The sequence below is a fragment of the Dama dama genome, chromosome 4, assembly GCF_033118175.1.
Source record: "Dama dama isolate Ldn47 chromosome 4, ASM3311817v1, whole genome shotgun sequence".
In the NCBI taxonomy this organism is placed as follows: domain Eukaryota; kingdom Metazoa; phylum Chordata; class Mammalia; order Artiodactyla; family Cervidae; genus Dama; species Dama dama.
Genome location: NC_083684.1, coordinates 66,366,816 through 66,385,638, shown reverse-complemented (window position 1 = coordinate 66,385,638; position 18,823 = coordinate 66,366,816). Strand labels below are relative to the sequence as shown.

Sequence of the window (18,823 nt, the reverse complement as noted above, 5' to 3'; positions counted from 1 at the left end):
GATGGTGAAGGGCAGGGAAGCCTGGCATGCTACAGTCCATTGGGTGGCAAAGAGTCAGACATGACTTAGCGACTGAACAATAACAGTGCTGAAATGCCTCCACTAGCTTTTGCTGGCCTACTTGCATAAAAGAGAGAAAAAAATTAAAATAAAGTGGGACCAGGATTTTGGATTCCACAACCCATAGTGGGGGTGGGGGGGTGAAACGGAACCTGAAAAATATAGAAAATGAAAACAAAAAACAGGACACCTAGTGGCCAGCCCGGGTTTAACATGACTTTGTGCACATGCGAGGCATGAAGTGAAGTGAAGTCGCTCAGTCGTGATTCTTAGCAATCCTGTGGACTGCAGCATACCAGACTCCTCCGTCCATGGGATTTTCCAAGCAAGAGTACTATATCACATAGAAGCACAAGGGGGATAGAAGGGAGAAACAGAGCAGGGGGGCTTGGGCGAGACTCACCCTCATGAAGGCATGCAAATCCTCAGGCTCCTGCCAGGGTCTCTGCCTCTTCCCTTGGCAACTCACTGGGTGCATCTGGGGAACAGCATTTCTCTGCTGCACCTCTTGCCTGCAGAACAGTTCATGTTAAGTGTCCGGATGCCCCCACCTTTCTGTACTCACCACTGACCAGGAACCAAGAGCAGCCCTGGAGCCTGGTCCTAGCCCCTGTTTTGGGGTGAGGAAGGAGGCCAAGGTTCTGAGACCTTTGCAAAGGCAAGTCCTTCCACCATTTCAGAGGCAGCTTCCACTCCCGGAAAGCACCTCTTCCCCTCCTGAGGTCTCAGCATTGAACACTCTCAGGTGGTTCTCTCCATCCTTTCAAGAGAGCAGCTGGCCCTTCCCCCACTGTGATTCTCAGGACTAGAATGAGCTCTGAGGGTGTCCCTCCACCCCAAATCATTCTGAATTCCAGGATTCCTCACCTCGGTTCTAGTTCCTGCTCTCTGACAGCCTCATTAAAGAACGTTGGAGTCTGGAAGTCCTGGGGTCTCCTCGGTTCCAGATTCTCCTTCTTCTTGGAGCCCAAAGGCTGTGGAGCAACGGCCCCAGCCCAGGACTTCATGGGGCACCGCTTGCTGGTGGCCAGATGCCCAAAAGCACCACAGTTTCTGCACTTCACCTGGGGGTGGGGGAGGAGTGTGGAGTTAGCAGAAATTGCAGGCAATCTTTTTTTCAAAAATTAATTTATTTTATAATTTTTTCAACTTTTTTAAAGCCACACCACATAGCCTGTGGGATCTTCATTCCCTGACCAGGGATCGAACCCACGCCCCCTACATTGGAAGCATGGAGTCTTAACCACAGGACTGCCAGGGAAGTCCCCACAGGCAAATTTCAAAGGTTAATACAGTTGACTCTTTAACAACATGGGTTGAAATGGGGCAGATCCATTTACACTCAGATATTTCTCACACATACGTACTGTAGGACAACCACATCCAAAGTTGGTTGAATTCTCAGATGGGGAACCAACTGCAAGTATAATGGACCACAGGGCTGGCTCTAAAGTCATATTTGGATTTTCCACTGACTAAGGTTTGCTGCTTCTAATTCTTGCATTCTTTCAGGGTCAGCTGCATAAGGACAGGTTTTTGAAGTTGAATATTGATTTGGGATAGAAGACATGGACCAGAGCTGCCAGAAAATTTGAGATACTATAGTGCAAGGAGATTCAACCAGTCCATCCTGAAGGAAATCAGTCCTGAGTATTCATTGGAAGGACTGATGCTGAAGCTGAAACTCCAATATTTTGACCACCTAATGCGAAGAACTGACTCATTTGAAAAGACCCTGATGCTGAGAAAGATTCAAGGCAGGAGGAGAAGGGGACGACAGAGGATGAAATGGTTGGATGGCATCACCGACTCAATGGACAGGAGTTTGAGTAAACTCCAGGAGTTGCTGATGAACAGGGAGGCCTGGTGTGTTGCAGTCCACGGGGTCACAAAGAGTCAGACACGACTGAGCGACTGAACTGAACTGATGGTGCTGCCCACAGAGCATTTTAGAGAGAGATCAAGGAGAAAAGAATCTAGTGTCTAAAGGTAATAAAAATGAACCAGATTTGTGCATTGGACAAACACCCAGCTTGACATGACACTGAACACTGAATAAAGTTGCTCCTCAGAGGAGCTGATGGGTCAATTGCCCTGGTGAGGATTCTACAAACCAAGACAGTCTTGGATAGGTAAGAACATCTGAGTCATAAGACACAGACGTTTCTGAGTTCTCTGGTGGTCCAGTGGTTAGGACTCGGCATGTTCATTGCCCCAAGCAGGAGTTCAATCCTTACTTGCGGAGCTAAGGTTCTGCAAACATTTCCACAGTAAAATCCACTCTCTGGCATGCATGCAGACACCCTGGTTCTTGAAACATCCTAGCTTCCACCTACCTTGTTATTCTCGTCTGAGAAAGTAGTCCTCCGCTCCGCAGGTCCCCCTGGTAACTTCTTCACATTCTGAGCCATAGTGGGTCTCTGGGGCAGTTGGTGAATGTAGTGACTTTTTATCTGCCTCACCTCCTGGGGCTTCTGGGCATTCTTCCTTGGGAGTTGACTGTTGGATTTTCTAGTCACAAGAAAAAAAAATAAATGTAAACACAGAGACCCTGATGGAAAAGACCCTGATGCTGGAAAAGACTGAGGGCAGGAGAAGGGGACAACAGAGGATGAGATGGTTGATGGCATCATCGACCCAAAGAGCATGAGTTTGAGTAAATTCCAGGAGTTGGTGATGGACAGGGAAGCCTGGCATGCTGCAGTCTATGGGGTCACAAAAAGTCAGACACGACTGAGCAACTGAACATAAACATAAAGACAAAACATAAACTGAGCAACAAACATAAAGACAGAAGCCCATCATACCCCTACTTCTGAATGAATGAGGGGCTCAGTGATCACTAAGGCATACCCTCTATGAGTTAGTCTACTCATGAATCCATGTCCCATTCTGTGAAATGTGTCATCTTTTCCCATCATTACTTAGTTCCAGAGTAGGACACTGCCTGAGATGAGTCCTCTTATTAACAAACAGGGAAATTAGATTTGCAACCTTGAATGCCTGGTTTTGATGACTTGGCTATGATCAGGGCTACTTCTAATGTTTCTCCCTGAGAATTTCAACGTAAACTGGGGCCTGAGTTTTAGGTTTTTAGCCAGGCACTCCCTCCAACATTTAAGCATCTACCAATATTTATTAAAGCCAAAACAGAGGCAGTCAACAACGATGGAATTTTTCCCCACATATTTTCAGAAAATTCACAACTTTCACATGACAACTTCTTACTGACACAACCTGCCAGTTCTTCTGATAAAACTTTGCAAAGATTTGACATGTAAATTAATGAACACCTGTGAAATTTCAGACATGATCCCAACAACCATAGGTCAGTACTCAGTAGAGGCTTCTGCATAAAGCTGCAGATGAACAAGCAGTCTGAGGGTGCTTGCACAAGCTCACATATATGTGTAAACTCACACCAGGCTGAGGTTGTGCTGTGCTGAGGGACACACAAGTCAAAAGTCTATGGTGGGGGTAGGGGCTTCCCTGGTGGCTCAGTAGGGAAGAATTCGCCTGCCAGGGCAGGAGACACGGGTTCAATCCCTGGTCTGGGACGATCCCACATGCTGTGGAGCAACGAAGCCTGTGTGTCACAACTCTTTTGCCTAGAGCCCAAGAGCTGTAACTGTTGAAGCTGGAATGCCCTAAAGCCTGTGCTCTGCCATAGAGAAGCCCACGCACCGCAACTAGAAAGAGTATCCCCCCACACACACTGCTCGCCATAACTACAGAAAAGCCAGGACCCAGTACAGCCAATAACTAAATAATTGTTTTAAAGTCTATTGGAGGGAGGAATTAAGATTGACACATATACACTACTGATTCTATGTATAAAATAGATAACTAATGAGAACCTACTGTATAACACGGGGGCCTCTACTCAAAGCTCTGTGGTGACCGAAATGGGAAGGAAACCCAAAGAAAAGGGCATACATGCATACATGTGCCTGATTCACTTTCCTGTACAGCAGAAACTGACCTATTGTAAAGCAATTATATTCCAAAAAAAATTTTTTTTAATCTATGCAAACAAATCTACAGCTACATTTGTGCCCTTGGGAATGCCTCTAGGCTCTACCCACATCACTGTCTGATGTCTGACCTACCTCTCCTCTTGGACTCCAGGTCTCTGTGGAGCTCCGTGAGGCTGGTGCACTGGAGGCTGATATTTCTTGTCGGGGACACAGCGGGCAGTTGGGTCCTCTCCTGGCAACAGAGGGAACTGTAGCAGAACCTCCACGGAAGCATCAACTACCCATTTCTCTGTCATCAAGTCGAGCTGATGGAGACAAAAGAGAGCCAACACACAATCTGAGTTCTGCACCCAGTTAGAAGCCTTGGAGTTACAGAAGATGAATAAGACTCCCAGTTTCCTAAGGTCTTTAATGTAACGCTAATCTGAGTGTTAATATTCTTTCCTCCAACCTCATAATGAGTTTTCTCATTATCTCCAAGGAGCAGGCAGCAGGGGGTGAACATGGGGTGTTAAGGGAATACTGGGGATCCCCAAGTGAGAACTGAAGAACCAGAGCCATAGCATGCTTGTTCTCTTTTGTCTCCATCAGATCGAAACTCGATTTTTGATTGAGTTTGAGTGATTGAATTACTGGTCATGTGATTGAACTCAACCTCCAAGCACCCTTTCCTATATGCACCCATGTTGTTCATCACTGAATTTCACCCCTGTGCACAGGAAAGCCTGCCTTAGCACTGACACCAGAGTGGAAGTCCACCTTATTTCTCAACATCTTACTTGCCTGACCTAAAACCTTGAGTACTTACATCTCTTTGTGGGATCCCGATCTCCTGTAGGAATGCTTTACCCTGTTCCATGGAAAGTTTGCTGGGGTCCATCGCTGCTGGTTTTACCCCAGATATTCTCTTTCTCTGTGGAGTAAAGAAAATTAAATTTTATTTTAGACATTTAATTTTAGACCATTGAATTTTACACATTCCTAGAACTTCCCATGTACAGGACAGTCAAGTCCCATCCCTCTTCTCTGCCTACCATCTCACCTGCTACCTTTTATTCAAAGTATATGTACATATTCTTCTACTAGGAACAGAGTACCAATTAATGAAAAATAAGGTGATACATGTACGGACGTGAGAGTTGGACTGTGAAGAAAGCTGAGCACCGAAGAATTGATGCTTTTGAACTGTGGTGTTGAAGAAGACTCTTGAGAGTCCCTTGGACTGCAAGGAGATCCAACCAGTCCATCCTAAAGGAGATCAGTCCTGGGTGTTCATTAGAAGGATTGATGCTGAAGCTGAAACTCCAATACTTCGGCCACCTCATGCAAAGAGTTGACTCATTGGAAAACACCCTGATGCTGGGAGGGATTGGGGGCAGGAGGGGAAGGGGATGACAGAGGATGAGATGGCTGGATGGCATCACCTACTCAATGGACATGAGTTTGAGTAAACTCTGGGAGTTTGTGATGGACATGGAGGCCTGGTGTGCTGTGATTCATGGGGTCGCAAAGAGTCGGACATGACTGAGTGACTGAGTGACTGAACTGAACTGAAGGTGATACTATTTACAAGAGCCAAGACGTGGAAACAACCTAAATGCTCATCCACAGATGAATGGATACAGAAGGTGTGGTAAATATGAGTATTACTCAGGCATAAAAAAAAGAATGAAATAATGCCATTTGTAGCAATATGGATGGACCTAGAGATACTCACACAAGTGAAGTAAGTCAGAAAGACAAATATCTTATGATTTCACTTATATGTGGAATCTAAAATACGACACAAGTGAACTTATCTATGAAACAGACTCACAGACATCGAGAACAGATTGTGGTTGCCAAGGGTGACAAGGGGTGAGGGAGGGATAAAGTGAAAGATTGGGGTTAGCAGATGCAAACTATTACATATAAAATGGATAAACAACAAGGTCCTACTGTATAGTACAGGAAACTATATTCAATATCCTATTACAAATCGTAATGGAAAGGAATATGAAAAAGAATACATACAAATTTATATAACTGAAACATTATACTGTATAGAAGACATTAACACGACATTAAACAGAAATTTTGACCTTCATCTAAAAAGTAACATTTCAGAAGTATTTTGTGAATCAGCACTGTGCTAGAAATTCTATCAAAGAATTAACTAATCCTTACCTCAATGCCTGAAAATGGACCTCTGAAGAGTTTTCCCAATCTGCTAGTTTGCTGAGGACAAACTGAGGCCCCCCAAAGAGAAAAGAATTCAACTGTGCTTTTGCTGTCTGTTCAGAGCCGCTCAGATACGTGGTCACTGGGCAAAACCACTGGAGGCAGAGCAGCTATCTGGATGAAGAGAGAAGAGACCACTGACCAGAATGCCTTCTGCAGGCCTTTATACTGTCTTAGGACGCGCCCCCCCCCCCCCACCCCCGCCCCGCCTTGGCCACGCCCTCCCAATAACCCCATCTCCTTTACCTAATCACGAGACAAAGCCCCGCCCACCTAACTTGATTGGATAGAATGTTCTATTGCGTTTTTACCATTCTTTCACACTCCCACTTTATTTCGAAGTATAAACCTGAGAAAATACAGTCTAATTTGGTCTTTGCCACTCCCTATGACTTTAGAAAGATACACGTATAACTACTTCATTTAAACAATATAGTGAAAGCGTTAGTCCCTCAGTGCTCTCTGACTCTTCTGACCCATGGACTGTAGCCTGTGAGGCTCCTCTGTCCATGGGTTTCTCCAGGGGAGAATACTGGAGTGGGTTGCCATTTCCTCCTTCAGGGGATCTTCCCAACCTAGGGATCAAACCCATGTCTCCTGCATTGCAGGTAGATTCCTTACCCTTGAGTCTCCTGGGAAGCCACTCACTCAAGGAACTTCTTTGAAAAGATGGAATGGGTTGACTAAAAAATTGATCGCATCTAATGGAAATACAAGTAGATTGCAATGGGAAAAGATCCTATTCCACAAGCTGTCATAAGAAGTAAATAAAATTTACCATAATGGATTATATTAAGAAAAAGAAAAGACAGTTCTGCCAGGAACAGGAAAGAAAGGGTCAGCACACGGTATATCTGATCATGGGACTGGCATATTTGATGGTCTAGAATAAAGTGTGTTTTCCTCTTCATATTTTCAATGACCAATTTCAAGTATTGAGGAAGCACTTCCCAAACACAAATTAAGTTAGAATAACTCATCTCTGGGACTTCCTGGCAGGCCAGTGGTTAAGACTCTGCGCTTCCATGGGAAGAGGCCAAAAAAACAAAAATATAAGATAAAATTTCTAAAAGGAAAAAGTAACTCTGGCCTCCACCACAGCCCCTGATGTGCGGCTCCATATTGCTTACAGGTTTATGGTCAGGGTCCTGAATTTCAACCTGCTCCAAATATGTTCTGCTAAAACACACTGGATAAAAATAAATGAGTAACTCAATATCTCATATTTTTCTTTTTTGAACTTCTCCCATGGAAGCACAGAGTCTTAACCGTTGGACACCCTGGCCAGATCCTCCAGGTAACGCCATCATCCTAATCTAATCACATGGTAACAAAGCCCCGCCCACCTCTCCTGATTGGATGGAATGTTCTAGTGGTTGTTAGCCATTCCGTCACACTCCAAGTTATATCCAATGTGTAGAAATTAATAAATATGATATGGAGAAGGAAATGGCAGCCCACTCCAGTACTCTTGCTCGGAGAAGTCCATGGACAGAGGAGCCTGGCGGGCAGCAGTATATGGGGTTACATGACTGAGCATGCGTGCACGAGGGTGGAGGGAGATGGGTTGGTAGCAATAAACTGATAGAACTGAAAAAAAAAAAAGAAATATGATATAATTTGGTCTTTGGCATTCGCTATGATAGACACATGACCGTACAACTTTGCGATTATATACTATGTTTAAAATACTTAAGTCTATATTGCCAGTGGGAGAGGATCTGCATGAGTGGGGGAGGGGGTACATGGAAATGTTTGAGCTTCTTGCTCATTTTTGCCATGAGCTAAAAACTGCTGTAAAAATAGACCCTGTTTTAAAAAAAAAAACAAAAAACTTATGCATTAAAAATATTCAGGGTCCTTAATTTAAATCACCTGCAAACTAGTTTTCCTCAGTACACCAGGATAAAGAGAAGTTAATAACTCACAGTTTTTAAAAGCCCTTGCTCAAAGACAACAGAGCTCCATAACTGATAATCCAACCACCCACCCAACACACACACACACACACACACAAATCAGTCTCCGAGTAACGATTCTTTAAAAAGTTTGACTTTCATCTAAAAACTATCATTTTGGAAGTATTTTGTAAATCAGGCGCGTTGTCAAGAAATGCTATTTAACAATTAACTAATCCTCACCTCAACACTCAAATTGGTCCTCAATAGGTTTGTCCCATTCAGCAATTTCTCTGAGGGATTCCCTGAGTTCTCAAGGAGAAATCAGAACTAAACTGTCCTTGCCCTCTGTCCTGAGCCGATCAAATACGTGGACACCGGACAAAACCACTGTAGACAGTGTTCACCAAGATGACTGGAGAAGCAACTGCAGACTAGAATTCCTTCTTCTGCTGGGCTTTATACTGTCTCAGGACCCTCTGGCCATGCCCTCCAGATAATCCCATCATCCTAACCTAATCACCAATCCCACCCCGGTGATTGGATGGAATGTTTTATAGGTGTTTACCATTACTTCATACTTTCCACTTTTTTCTCAAATGTATACATCTGAAACAACGTGCTACAATTAGGTTTTGTCAATTTCTATAATATTTAAAACCATGGCTTCCCTGGTGGCACTTGTGGTACAGAACCTGACTGCCAATGCTGGAGGCCTAAGAGCCGAGGGTTCGATCCCTGGGTCGGGAAGATTCCAAGGAGTAGGAAATGGCTGCTGCTGCAGCTGCTAAGTCACTTCAGTCGTGTCCAACTCTGTGCAACCCCATAGACGGCAGCCCACCAGGCTCCTCTGTCCCTTGTCAGGATTCTCCAGACAAGAACACCGGAGTGGGTTGCCATTTCTTTCTCCAATGCATGAAAGTGAAAAGTGAAAGTGAAGTCACTCAGTGGTGTCTGACTCTTCATGACCCCAGGGACTATAGCCTACCAGGCTCCTCCATCCATGTGATTTTCCAGGCAAGAGTACTGGAGATGGAAATGTGTTCCATCTCCAAGGAAATGGCAACCCATGTCAATATTCTTGTCTGGAAAATCCCACGGACAGAGGAAGCTGGCAGGCTATGGGCCCATGGGGTTGCAAAGAGTCAGAGACCACTGAAGCAACCTAGCACACACATACACATGATATTAAAATAATATGAGTATAGCTATGTAATTGTTATTTATTTATTTAATTTTATCTGTTTCAGGCCTCATTGCTGCATCAGCTTTTCTCCAGTTGAAGTGAGCAAGGTCTATTCTCTAGTTGTGGTTCTTGGGCTTCTCATTGTGGTGGCTTCTCTGGTTGCTGGCAGGGGCTCTAGGCTCATGAGCTTCAGTAGTTTTGGTGCTCTGGCTTAATTACTCTTCCCACTCCACCCCCCACCCCACTGCACACCACCACCTCACCCCATCCCCACTCCCGGGCATGTGGAATCTTCCCAGGCCAGGGATGGAACCTGCCTCCCCTGCATGGGTAGACTCTTAACTGCTGGACTGCCAGGGAAGTGTGTGACTATGTAATTTTAACAATATATTTTACATCTAAAATGTCATGGTCAGAGCACAGGATGTGAAAAGGATTTCCAGACCAAGTATTTCAGAAGGGAGTCAGTTTATTAAGAAGAAACAGCAGAGATGATGTGGGTACTGCAAACATAGCAGGCTGACCTCCTGTCAGACCAGGGAGAGTTGACACTCTTCCCGGGTTAAGAGCAAATTTTTTTTTTTTTTAAAAGCAAATTTTTATAGTCTCGAGACAAAAAAAAATTCCTCCTGAAAGGGTGGCATAAGGGGACTGGTTAGGGCACTATAGGATGAGCACTGGGGTGGTTATCTTTCCCTCATATGGGGTCAGGGAGCTGGCTGGTATGAATCAGGGAAGCTCTTGGGAAGAGTTACAGCAGGGCTCAGTTCCAGAGATGACTGTGGTTCAGGCTCAGCATCTTTGCCCTTGGCATAGGGCTCCACATTCTCCCCTCTGCTTGCTCCTTAACATCCTGCTCATATCTAACTGACTGACTATCCCCATCTTGGGTCATGAGAACCCAGGCCATTGGGGAAAGGGGTGGCGACTGCTCTGGCTTCTTCAGGCTGGGCAGGGGCAATGTGGGGGCCCGGGTCCCAATGCCCGTTCTCTGTCAGGGTGCGTTTGTGGAGATAGGCAGTGCCCACGGAATGATAAGATGGTTTGTTTCAGCATCTTCCTTGTGCAGACCAGCTGGTATCCTTGTTGTAGCATCATGTGGCTACATGAATCCTTTGAATCTGTTGGGAGATGAAGTTAGATAATGTGCTAATGCTGCAGGAGCCAACTAATAAACAAAGGCTATCATAACTAATGGTCCCAAAAAGGGCAACTGCTACGCCCATGGGCTTTAAACTTACAGATGAGATGAGGCTCAAAAGCCAGCTAGGGCTCTGACTGCTGTCCGTTTAAATCCTCTTTCAATCTGATGCTTTTCTTTAGAATTTGAAGATCTTCTTCAACTGAGTTGGAGGTACTAAAATAAAAGCAGCAAGTCTCAGTTACTAGCACACAGACTCACCTGGCCTCAGCTGGGGTCATAACATCAAGGGCCCTTCTATTTTGTACCTTCAGTAGGGAGCCCTTGACCACTGTTTTGCCTCTGTGGCCTTCCAAGATTCCTGGACCAAGATGGTCAGGTTGAGGATGCTCGTCTCCAAGAGGGGTATGCCTGCAAACCAGAAAAACTATGGATTATTTCAGGCCTTTCAAGAACAGGATTATCATGAGCATGTACCACCACCATGCCTCCAGCAATCAGCGGCTCCCCTCTGTCTCTCCTGGACAGGTCTTAGGGCTTCCTTGAGGAATGATCCAAGATTGGGAATGTTCCCTGAGGAGGCAAGTACTTTAGAGTCATAAATGGATGCCTCTGGGACCCCAGGAATAATCTTTGCAGGTGCCCCTCCAGTACATGGGAAGATCTATATATACCTCAGTACCACATAGAAATGAGAATTCCATGCCCCTTAAGGATACCCTAGGTTCTGACTCATTATGAGTGTGATGGGGGATTGGCATGACAGATTTCTGAACATTAATTGGACTGTATCATGTTTTGGGGGAGAAACTCATTGGGAGGAAAAGCTATGTAGTAGTTCAGGGGTCACACCAATGTCTTCATACTTAGTGCCCAGGGTGGAGCTGTTTATTGGGAGGTGGCCCTCATAAACACAGTCTTTTGTTGCATTTTCCCCAACTTTCCTAACACAAAGTAAAATTACCTTTATGTATATAAGGTTCCTTTCCTTCTGACCAGGAACCCCACTCCAGGCAAATCTGATTGAAATTGAGAGTATACTTACAAAGAGAGTCATTTAACCAGCCCAAGATATGTCCCCATCCATACAGGTTTATAAAACAAAGTTATGCCTTTCCAAAGAGCTTGGGGTGGTGGTTACATGGCCAGCTAGACCTGAGGCAAATGAATAAGGGTTCACCTGCTTTTGACTTCTGGAGAAAAGATAACCATTCCCATAACACTGACCTGATAGATTGTATAATTGTTTGGTAGAGAAGGGGACAGCCAAGAGGTAGAGTTCCTCTAGATCTGGAGTTCCCTTGGTGGATATCCAACCATCAGTTGTACTAGTTAGTTTTGCAACCTGATTTATAGTGAGTGTCAGTGGGTGGTGGGGATATGGAGAAATGAAAGGGAAAAAGCAGAGTCCAGTAACTATAAGGAAGAATGTCATATTCGGGGAAGGAGAGGCAGGGTGTGAATTCATTTTGTGACAATATACAGAACAGAAGGTGGGCAAGCAAAATGAGAAAGATCAGGAGATACAGAAGGCCTATTGAACTAAAACTCTATAGGGTCTAAGTTCAACAGCTGACGGACTAGGAAATAGCCAAACAGTGAGTCACCCAGCTGATTCTGGGAATCTCTTTCTTTCCTATCGTTTCATGCCCGAGTCACCTGGTTCCTTGTTGCAGTTTGTGCCTCAGCAGCGTTATCACCAAAGGAGGCTTCCAAGCTCACTATGGGACAATCCCTTACAGCCTATACTACCCATTAGGTCCTAGACGTTGTTGGTTCCAAAACATAGTACTGGGAAACAGTCAGCAGAATTCAAACCACTGTTTGTAATTCATTTGTTTTAATACGCTGGACTGTTTGGTTTTAATTTCTGAGCCTACTGTTGAACATTTACGTTTTTCTTTCTACTATCAGTGCTCCCAGGAACACACTCCTTACAGTATTAAACAGAAAATGAGGAGTTGAATTGCTAAAACATCTTTTTCATGAATCCTCAGGTTCAGTTCCTGTGAACTGGTTAAAACAAAATACTCTAACTTTAGAGGAGAATCTCCAGTTCCCACTTCAGAGTCATACAGGCTAACTTTTGAATTTTTGCTTGCACATGAAATCATGGTGGCGTGTTTTTTTTTGCAATTACTTTGTTATTAGCAACACTGTATACAATGTAACATACTATTCATCATATGAGTTTATTAACCTGTGAATTGTTTTTTCAATTTTTTTCCAATTGATTGTGAATCACTTTCCTTTTGTTTGGAATTGATAGAAAAAAAGTTTTTATATGTGGCTACAATTTCTTTCTGAATAATGTGCTTCCATTTTGTAACTGGTTTTAATGATATTTTCAGACAGACTATACCACTTCATAAGTTACAAGAAGTAGTTTTAATGTAGGAACTTTGTTTAAATCCTGGCTGAAAAACCGACCAAACAAAACCCCAATAAAATGTGTTTGAGTAAATTGGAAGAATGTGAATATGAACTGTTTTAAATGATATTTTTAAAATTTGTAAATAACTTTTTGTTATAAAACCTGAGAAGTTTTTATTGTCTTTCATTTCCTTAAATAATTACTTCTTAGAACTGATTTTATGGCATCTGAATTATTTACTAGACAAATACAAATTTATAACGACTTGCATTAAAGTTTATCAGCTCCATTTCCAACCCAACACCCACCGAAAAGAGAAGTTTGAAAGGGATGATTCTAGACTGGAAGAATATTGAAGAGAATGAAATTGTCTAAACGGTAAACAAAGATTCACTTTATTGTCCTGTATCAGATGCTCCAGTACAAACAAGGCTCCTAATCTGACGAGAAGTCATAATCCAATCAGCCAATAGAAACAAGCCACGCCCCCTGAGGTTTTAATAAAAGGCCGGTTCATCCCGCCAGTGGACAAGTCTCACTCCGAACCTCTCTGAGAAAAGGGTCTTCGTTTGGAGCTCCAGATGGAATCCGGCACAGAAGACCTGCACCCCCACAGCCCTTCCATGGAACAACCCACCGACCAGACCCCCTCTCAACAGGACTCCTTTGAAGAAAAGAGCTCTGATGTGGAGGAGAAACTCTCTGAAGGGAAAGGCGAAATAGTCTCTTCCCAACTCCAACAGAACTCCATGGAAGAAAGGGGCTCAGATGAGGAAGACAAACGATCCGAAGAAAAAGGCAAGACCTTCTCTTTCCACTTAGACAGCCACATCCAGAGGCCAGATAGGAACCTGAGCTGTTGGTCTGGGGTGGAAAGGAGGAATGGAATCAGGGACATCTAATTTGTGGGTATTTTATTTGGAGATTGGTGGTAGGAGACGAACCCCAGTCCTATGAGGGCTCTGAGTACTGTCGCGATGATCCCCCAGAACCGTATGGCTCCAGTTCGCATAGGATGAGTCTGCAGGGCCTCAATTGAGAGATTTGCCCAAAAATACGGGCGAGGGATGGATTAAACACTTAAGTGTCCCTCAAGGAGGGCAGTCATCTCATTCCCTCTTTTTTTCCAGGGTCAGAGCCCGAGATGGATGAGAAAGAGAATTCGAAGGAAAACGAGACCCAAGACAGAAACAGGCGCACTGCTCCTTCAGGTAAGACTTCATTTTTCTGGAGAAGAGGGACAGGACAGGGGGTACCTCAGTCTCCCTGGGCAGGGAACTAGGTGAGCTTTGGCCGCAAGGCCTTGCCCATCCTGAACTCTCGGATGCGTAGCGGGCAAACCAGCTTTGGTTGCGATCTTGACTTCTTGTGTGTCGGGGATCGGCTAGGTTGCCAGGGCACCGGTTGCAAGCAGTCACTCAAAACTCTCACCTTATCCACAGATTCAGAACGCGGTTCCAGTTCTGAGAGTTCCAGAAAGCGGAAGATGGATTCCAGGGACCGCACCTGCGATGGAACAGGTAGGATCTTGGTTTTGGGTCTCGAGGTGTGCGAAGAGAAAACAGGTGACCCGCCCAGTGCATGGGCACAAAGAGGGTTGTCCAACGGCTGAAGTTGCTTAGAAACTCTGGGATCCAGAGAGCATTTGAGCACCCAAGATGGGCATAGCATCACCTCGTTCTAGAGCTGAGGGTGTGGCACAGGAGAGGTGGGGTGTACCTGAAGGCGCGTGGTGAGAATCCTGGGATGGGGGTCCTTGGGAATTGATGTGGCAGGTCTCTCACCTGCATGCTTTGTCCGTAGGGTCCTCTCCAGATGAACCCAGTGTGACTTCGGAAAACAAGAAACGGAAGGTGCTTGAGTCTGGCCGGAGCAGCTCCAGCGAAGAGACCCAGGTTCCTCGCTCCAGAAGACCCCACCCAAGGCGCCCTGGGCACAGCCGGCGGCCCAGATCCAGGTCCCCCGAAGACCAGCCACCTCCACTCCGGAAGAGCCTCGTGACCTCCCTGCGCTATATGTCCGAGGCCATTTATCAGAGCATAGTCCACATGCACAAGCAGCCGGGCTATTCCCCGCAGTGCTGGCAGCGGCTGGCCCAGCTCCGGGGCCCTCTGTGGGCCGCGGCGCAGACCATGTACACCATGGCCAACCAGGCTGCCTATGCCTTCCCCGCCGAGGGCTGGCTCTCCCCGACCCCAGCGCCAACCAAGGATGGAGGAGAAGGGCCCAGCTCCGAGGCCAGTCCACCTCTTCCCTAGATGTCAGAGCGTCAGAAGAAGCTTGATTTGAGCCAGGGGGACCCAAGCCTGCTCAGCAGAGACCACAGCTCTGACAGTGAAAGCCAAGCCTTGAAACCCCCTAGATTCTCCAAGATGACCAGCAGGGCTGATTGTTTGTCACAAACCCGGGGTGGTGATAGGAAAAGAACTTGAGAAATGGACTCAGAATGGTGAAATCTGGGTTTCCTTGAGGACTCAGATTACGGAGTTTAAAATTCATGCTAGACAATGCATGCACTTTGAGTATCTTGGAAAAACCAAGTTGGTGTATTAATAACCACCACCCTTCCCGCCTACCTCTCCCCCCACCCCCCAAAGGCCCCTTGCCTCTCTAGAGGGCTAACGCTGAAGTGCATGTACCACACTGGCATTATTTTATAATGAGGGCAAATATCAGGATGTAATTCACATGTATTTGCACACTTTGAAGTGTAGCACTGAAAACATATTCATATCCTTATTTTTTTTTTTTTCTTTTTTCTGAAAAAGCACTAGATCTTTCCTCATTCACCTCCAGTACATGGAGGCAGATATTCCCAAAGCTTTAATAAGAATCTGTCTTGGGAAATGTTTATAGTTTTCAGTTTGATGAAATGATGGTGATGCCACCACATATTTTTGTTTAATTTAGATAAAACCTAAGTCAAGGTATATGAAAAGGTTTCTTGACCTTGTGTATTTATTCTTATGTACCTACTTTTAGATTTTCTCCTACTTCATAGATTTCAAATTGCCATGGTTTCATAGAGGACATTAAATCTCATATATATATTGTTATTGGCTTTATATATTATTGTATTTAATTCCATATAGTTTTAATTTGCATTTTACACGAGGATCATGTAGTCTCAGCATATAAATGTATATAATTTTTATGTAACAAAAATGAAATTAAAGTTTCAGAAATCTATTTTAGCCTTTGTCTTCTTATTTCCATACCACTTAGTGACAAAGTAAACAGTAATGTTTGGGGGGGAAGGAAATGGCAACCTACTCAAGTATTTCTGCCTGGGAAATCCCATGGACAGAGGAGCCTGGGGACTGCAAGAGTCAGACACAACTTAGTGACTAAACCACCACCATGATGATGGAAGTTAACTATAAGTACAATGGCAATAAAAAAAATATTATAACACAGAGACATGCACACACATTCACAGAGCTCAAATATATCCACCTTGTTAGGCAACAGAGCTCCAGAACTTTCTTCACCTTGAAAAGTTGAAACTCTGTACCCATTAAGTTACTCTCTGGGTCTCCCTCCCCTCAGTCCCTGGTAACTACCATCCTACTATTTCTCTAACTATGAATTTGACTATTCTAGATATTTCAGTAAGTGAAAGCATATGATACTTGTGCTATTGTGACCGGCATAGTTTGCTCAGCATAATGTCCTCAAGGTGCATCCATGCTGTGGCATGTGACAAGATTTCCTTTCTTTCGAAGGCTGAATACTATCCCTTTGTATGTTTCTGTCACTCAGCACAATGCCTTTGGTATTCAGTCATGTTTTTGCACAGAGTAAGAGTTTATTATTTTTCATTGCTGACTGCCATTCAGTTTTACAGATTGACTAGTGGTCGTTTATCTATCCACCATTTGTTGGACATTTGGGTTCCTTCCAGCTTTGGGGCATGCGTGTGTGCTAAGCCACTTCAGCCGAGTCCAACTCTTTGTGACCCTGTGGTCTGCAGCCTGCCAGTCTCCTCTGTCCATGGGATTCTCTAGGCAAGAACCCTGGAGTGGTTTGCCCTGCTCTCTTCCAGGGGATCTTCCTAACCCAGGGATGAAACCCACATCTCTTGCATCTCCTGCATTGGCAAGCAGGTTCTTCACCACCAGGGAAGCCCTCTGTTTTAGAGACAACTTAATTCTATAAATATGCCACATAGGTCTGTTTTTGGTGATAAAAATTTTTTTTTATTTTCATGGGTAAATATTTAAGATATTCTGCAAACTGTATTTATAGCATTCATTCTTTAGATTAAAATTTTAGATTCCATCTGAAATGAGGTCACAGTTTCACAAGCCATGGAGTGTTCACAAAACAAAACTTTTGAGCACTACCAATATACCACAAAACCCAAAACTTTCATGAAAGTTGCATCAGTAAACATCTGTCAAAAAAGGAGAACAGAGATGCTACTGAATTAATCCCATGTGAACAAATGGATGCTTTATCTGTTCCCTCTCCTGATGTGAAGATCCTAGAAGAGACAGAATCCATTCATAAATTTTACGAAAATTTATTCTGCTTCCAAGCATTTACCCAGATAGCCTAGGTTAACTGTAGAGTTATCAGAATGGCTCTGAGGCAGTGTGGAGGGCAGCTGTGAAAATTTCCAGATCTTATCACTGTCACCCTGATATAGATCAGGTTCTTGGAGTCAGTCACCCTACAATAAACTGATTCATTGATTACATAAAGATCCTTGCCTCCCTGCTTTGGTCTCAAGATGCCTTTTTTTTTTTTTTTTTTTAACAGCTCAGCTTTTTATTGAATGTGTTACTAAAGAGGTTTAGTCAAAAAGACCAAAGCCCATGTCATCATCAGACTCTTCAGATTCTTCTTTCTTTGCTTCTACTTTCTTCTCCTCAGTTGGGGCAGCAGTGGGGGCTGGGGCAGGACCTCCTGCTGGTGCAGCACCGGCTGCTGGGGCAGGTCCACCAGCCCCCACATTGCAGATGAGGTTCCCGATGATGACACTGGCCAAAGCCTTTGCAAACAAACCTGGCCAGAAAGGCTCAACATTTACACCCGCTGCTTTAATGAGGGCATTGATCTTATCCTCCGTGACCGTCACCTCATCGTCATGCAGAATGAGGGCAGAGTAGATGTAAGCGAGCTCCGAGACGGAGGCTATGGTGCGGGCGAGTGCTAGGTGGGGCCTGCCGGGCGCGGTGCTAGTCGCCGGATGAAGTGAGGGCCTCACCCCAAAACGGCCTTAGCTTCCTCGGAAGAACTGAGCACCTTAGCGGCAGCGGAGGAAAGGCTCAAGATGCCTTCTTGAGTCATTGGGCTTTTCATTCCCTCTGACATCCAATATAATGCAATCACACGAGATCTAATCATGGGTGTCCATGGGAATTGACCTGGCAGGTCTCATCCACAAGACCAGAAGAGAAATTTATTTCCTGTTTACTTTTCATTTGCATTTTCATTTGATCACATATGTATCTGATATACAACTATAACTTGATGTTTGTCTTTGCCAAGCATTTTTAGAAATTCTAACACATATATACATACTTTTAACACTAAATATTATTTTCTGTGAGTGCAAAATGTTTACATACATGTCCTTATGCTATCTAATTTTGTATCATGACTTTTCTCCCAATTGTTTTTGAGAAGATTTTCTTCTTATACATGTACCTCTAGTTCATTGAGCTTCACCACTGTGCAGTATTCCAATTCTCTCATTACCTGGTTGGTTTTTCTGGGGTCCAAGCTCCTATTCCAAAATTTTGTATGGAACCCCTACTCAAAGTTGCCTTATTAACATAAAAACAAAAACACGTCTGTCATTCAGGAAACTCCAATAGTGGTTTGTTGTTTTTTTTTTTAATTGAAGGCTAGTTGATTTACAATGTTGTATCAGTTTCTGGTGTAGAGCACTGTGTTCAGTTAGTGGAAATTCCAAAGGTTTTTGAAGTTTTGCACCAGAGCCTTGGACAAAGGAGATAT

General features: G+C 44.3%; 2 protein-coding genes across 2 annotated transcripts in view; both read right to left on the bottom strand.

Annotated features, from left to right (window-relative positions):
- LOC133054820 (zinc finger protein 677-like) overlaps positions 1-18,823 on the bottom strand; it is a gene marked incomplete at its 3' end in the record, with an annotated part of 90,748 nt that overhangs the window by 19,648 nt on the left and 52,277 nt on the right. The window lies entirely within an intron of this gene.
- LOC133054829 (large ribosomal subunit protein P1-like) lies at positions 17,630-18,080 on the bottom strand (the record flags this gene model as incomplete). Its single annotated transcript, XM_061140152.1, has 1 exon — positions 17,630-18,080. A coding segment is annotated over one exon (426 nt), but the record flags the coding sequence as incomplete, so codon positions are not given.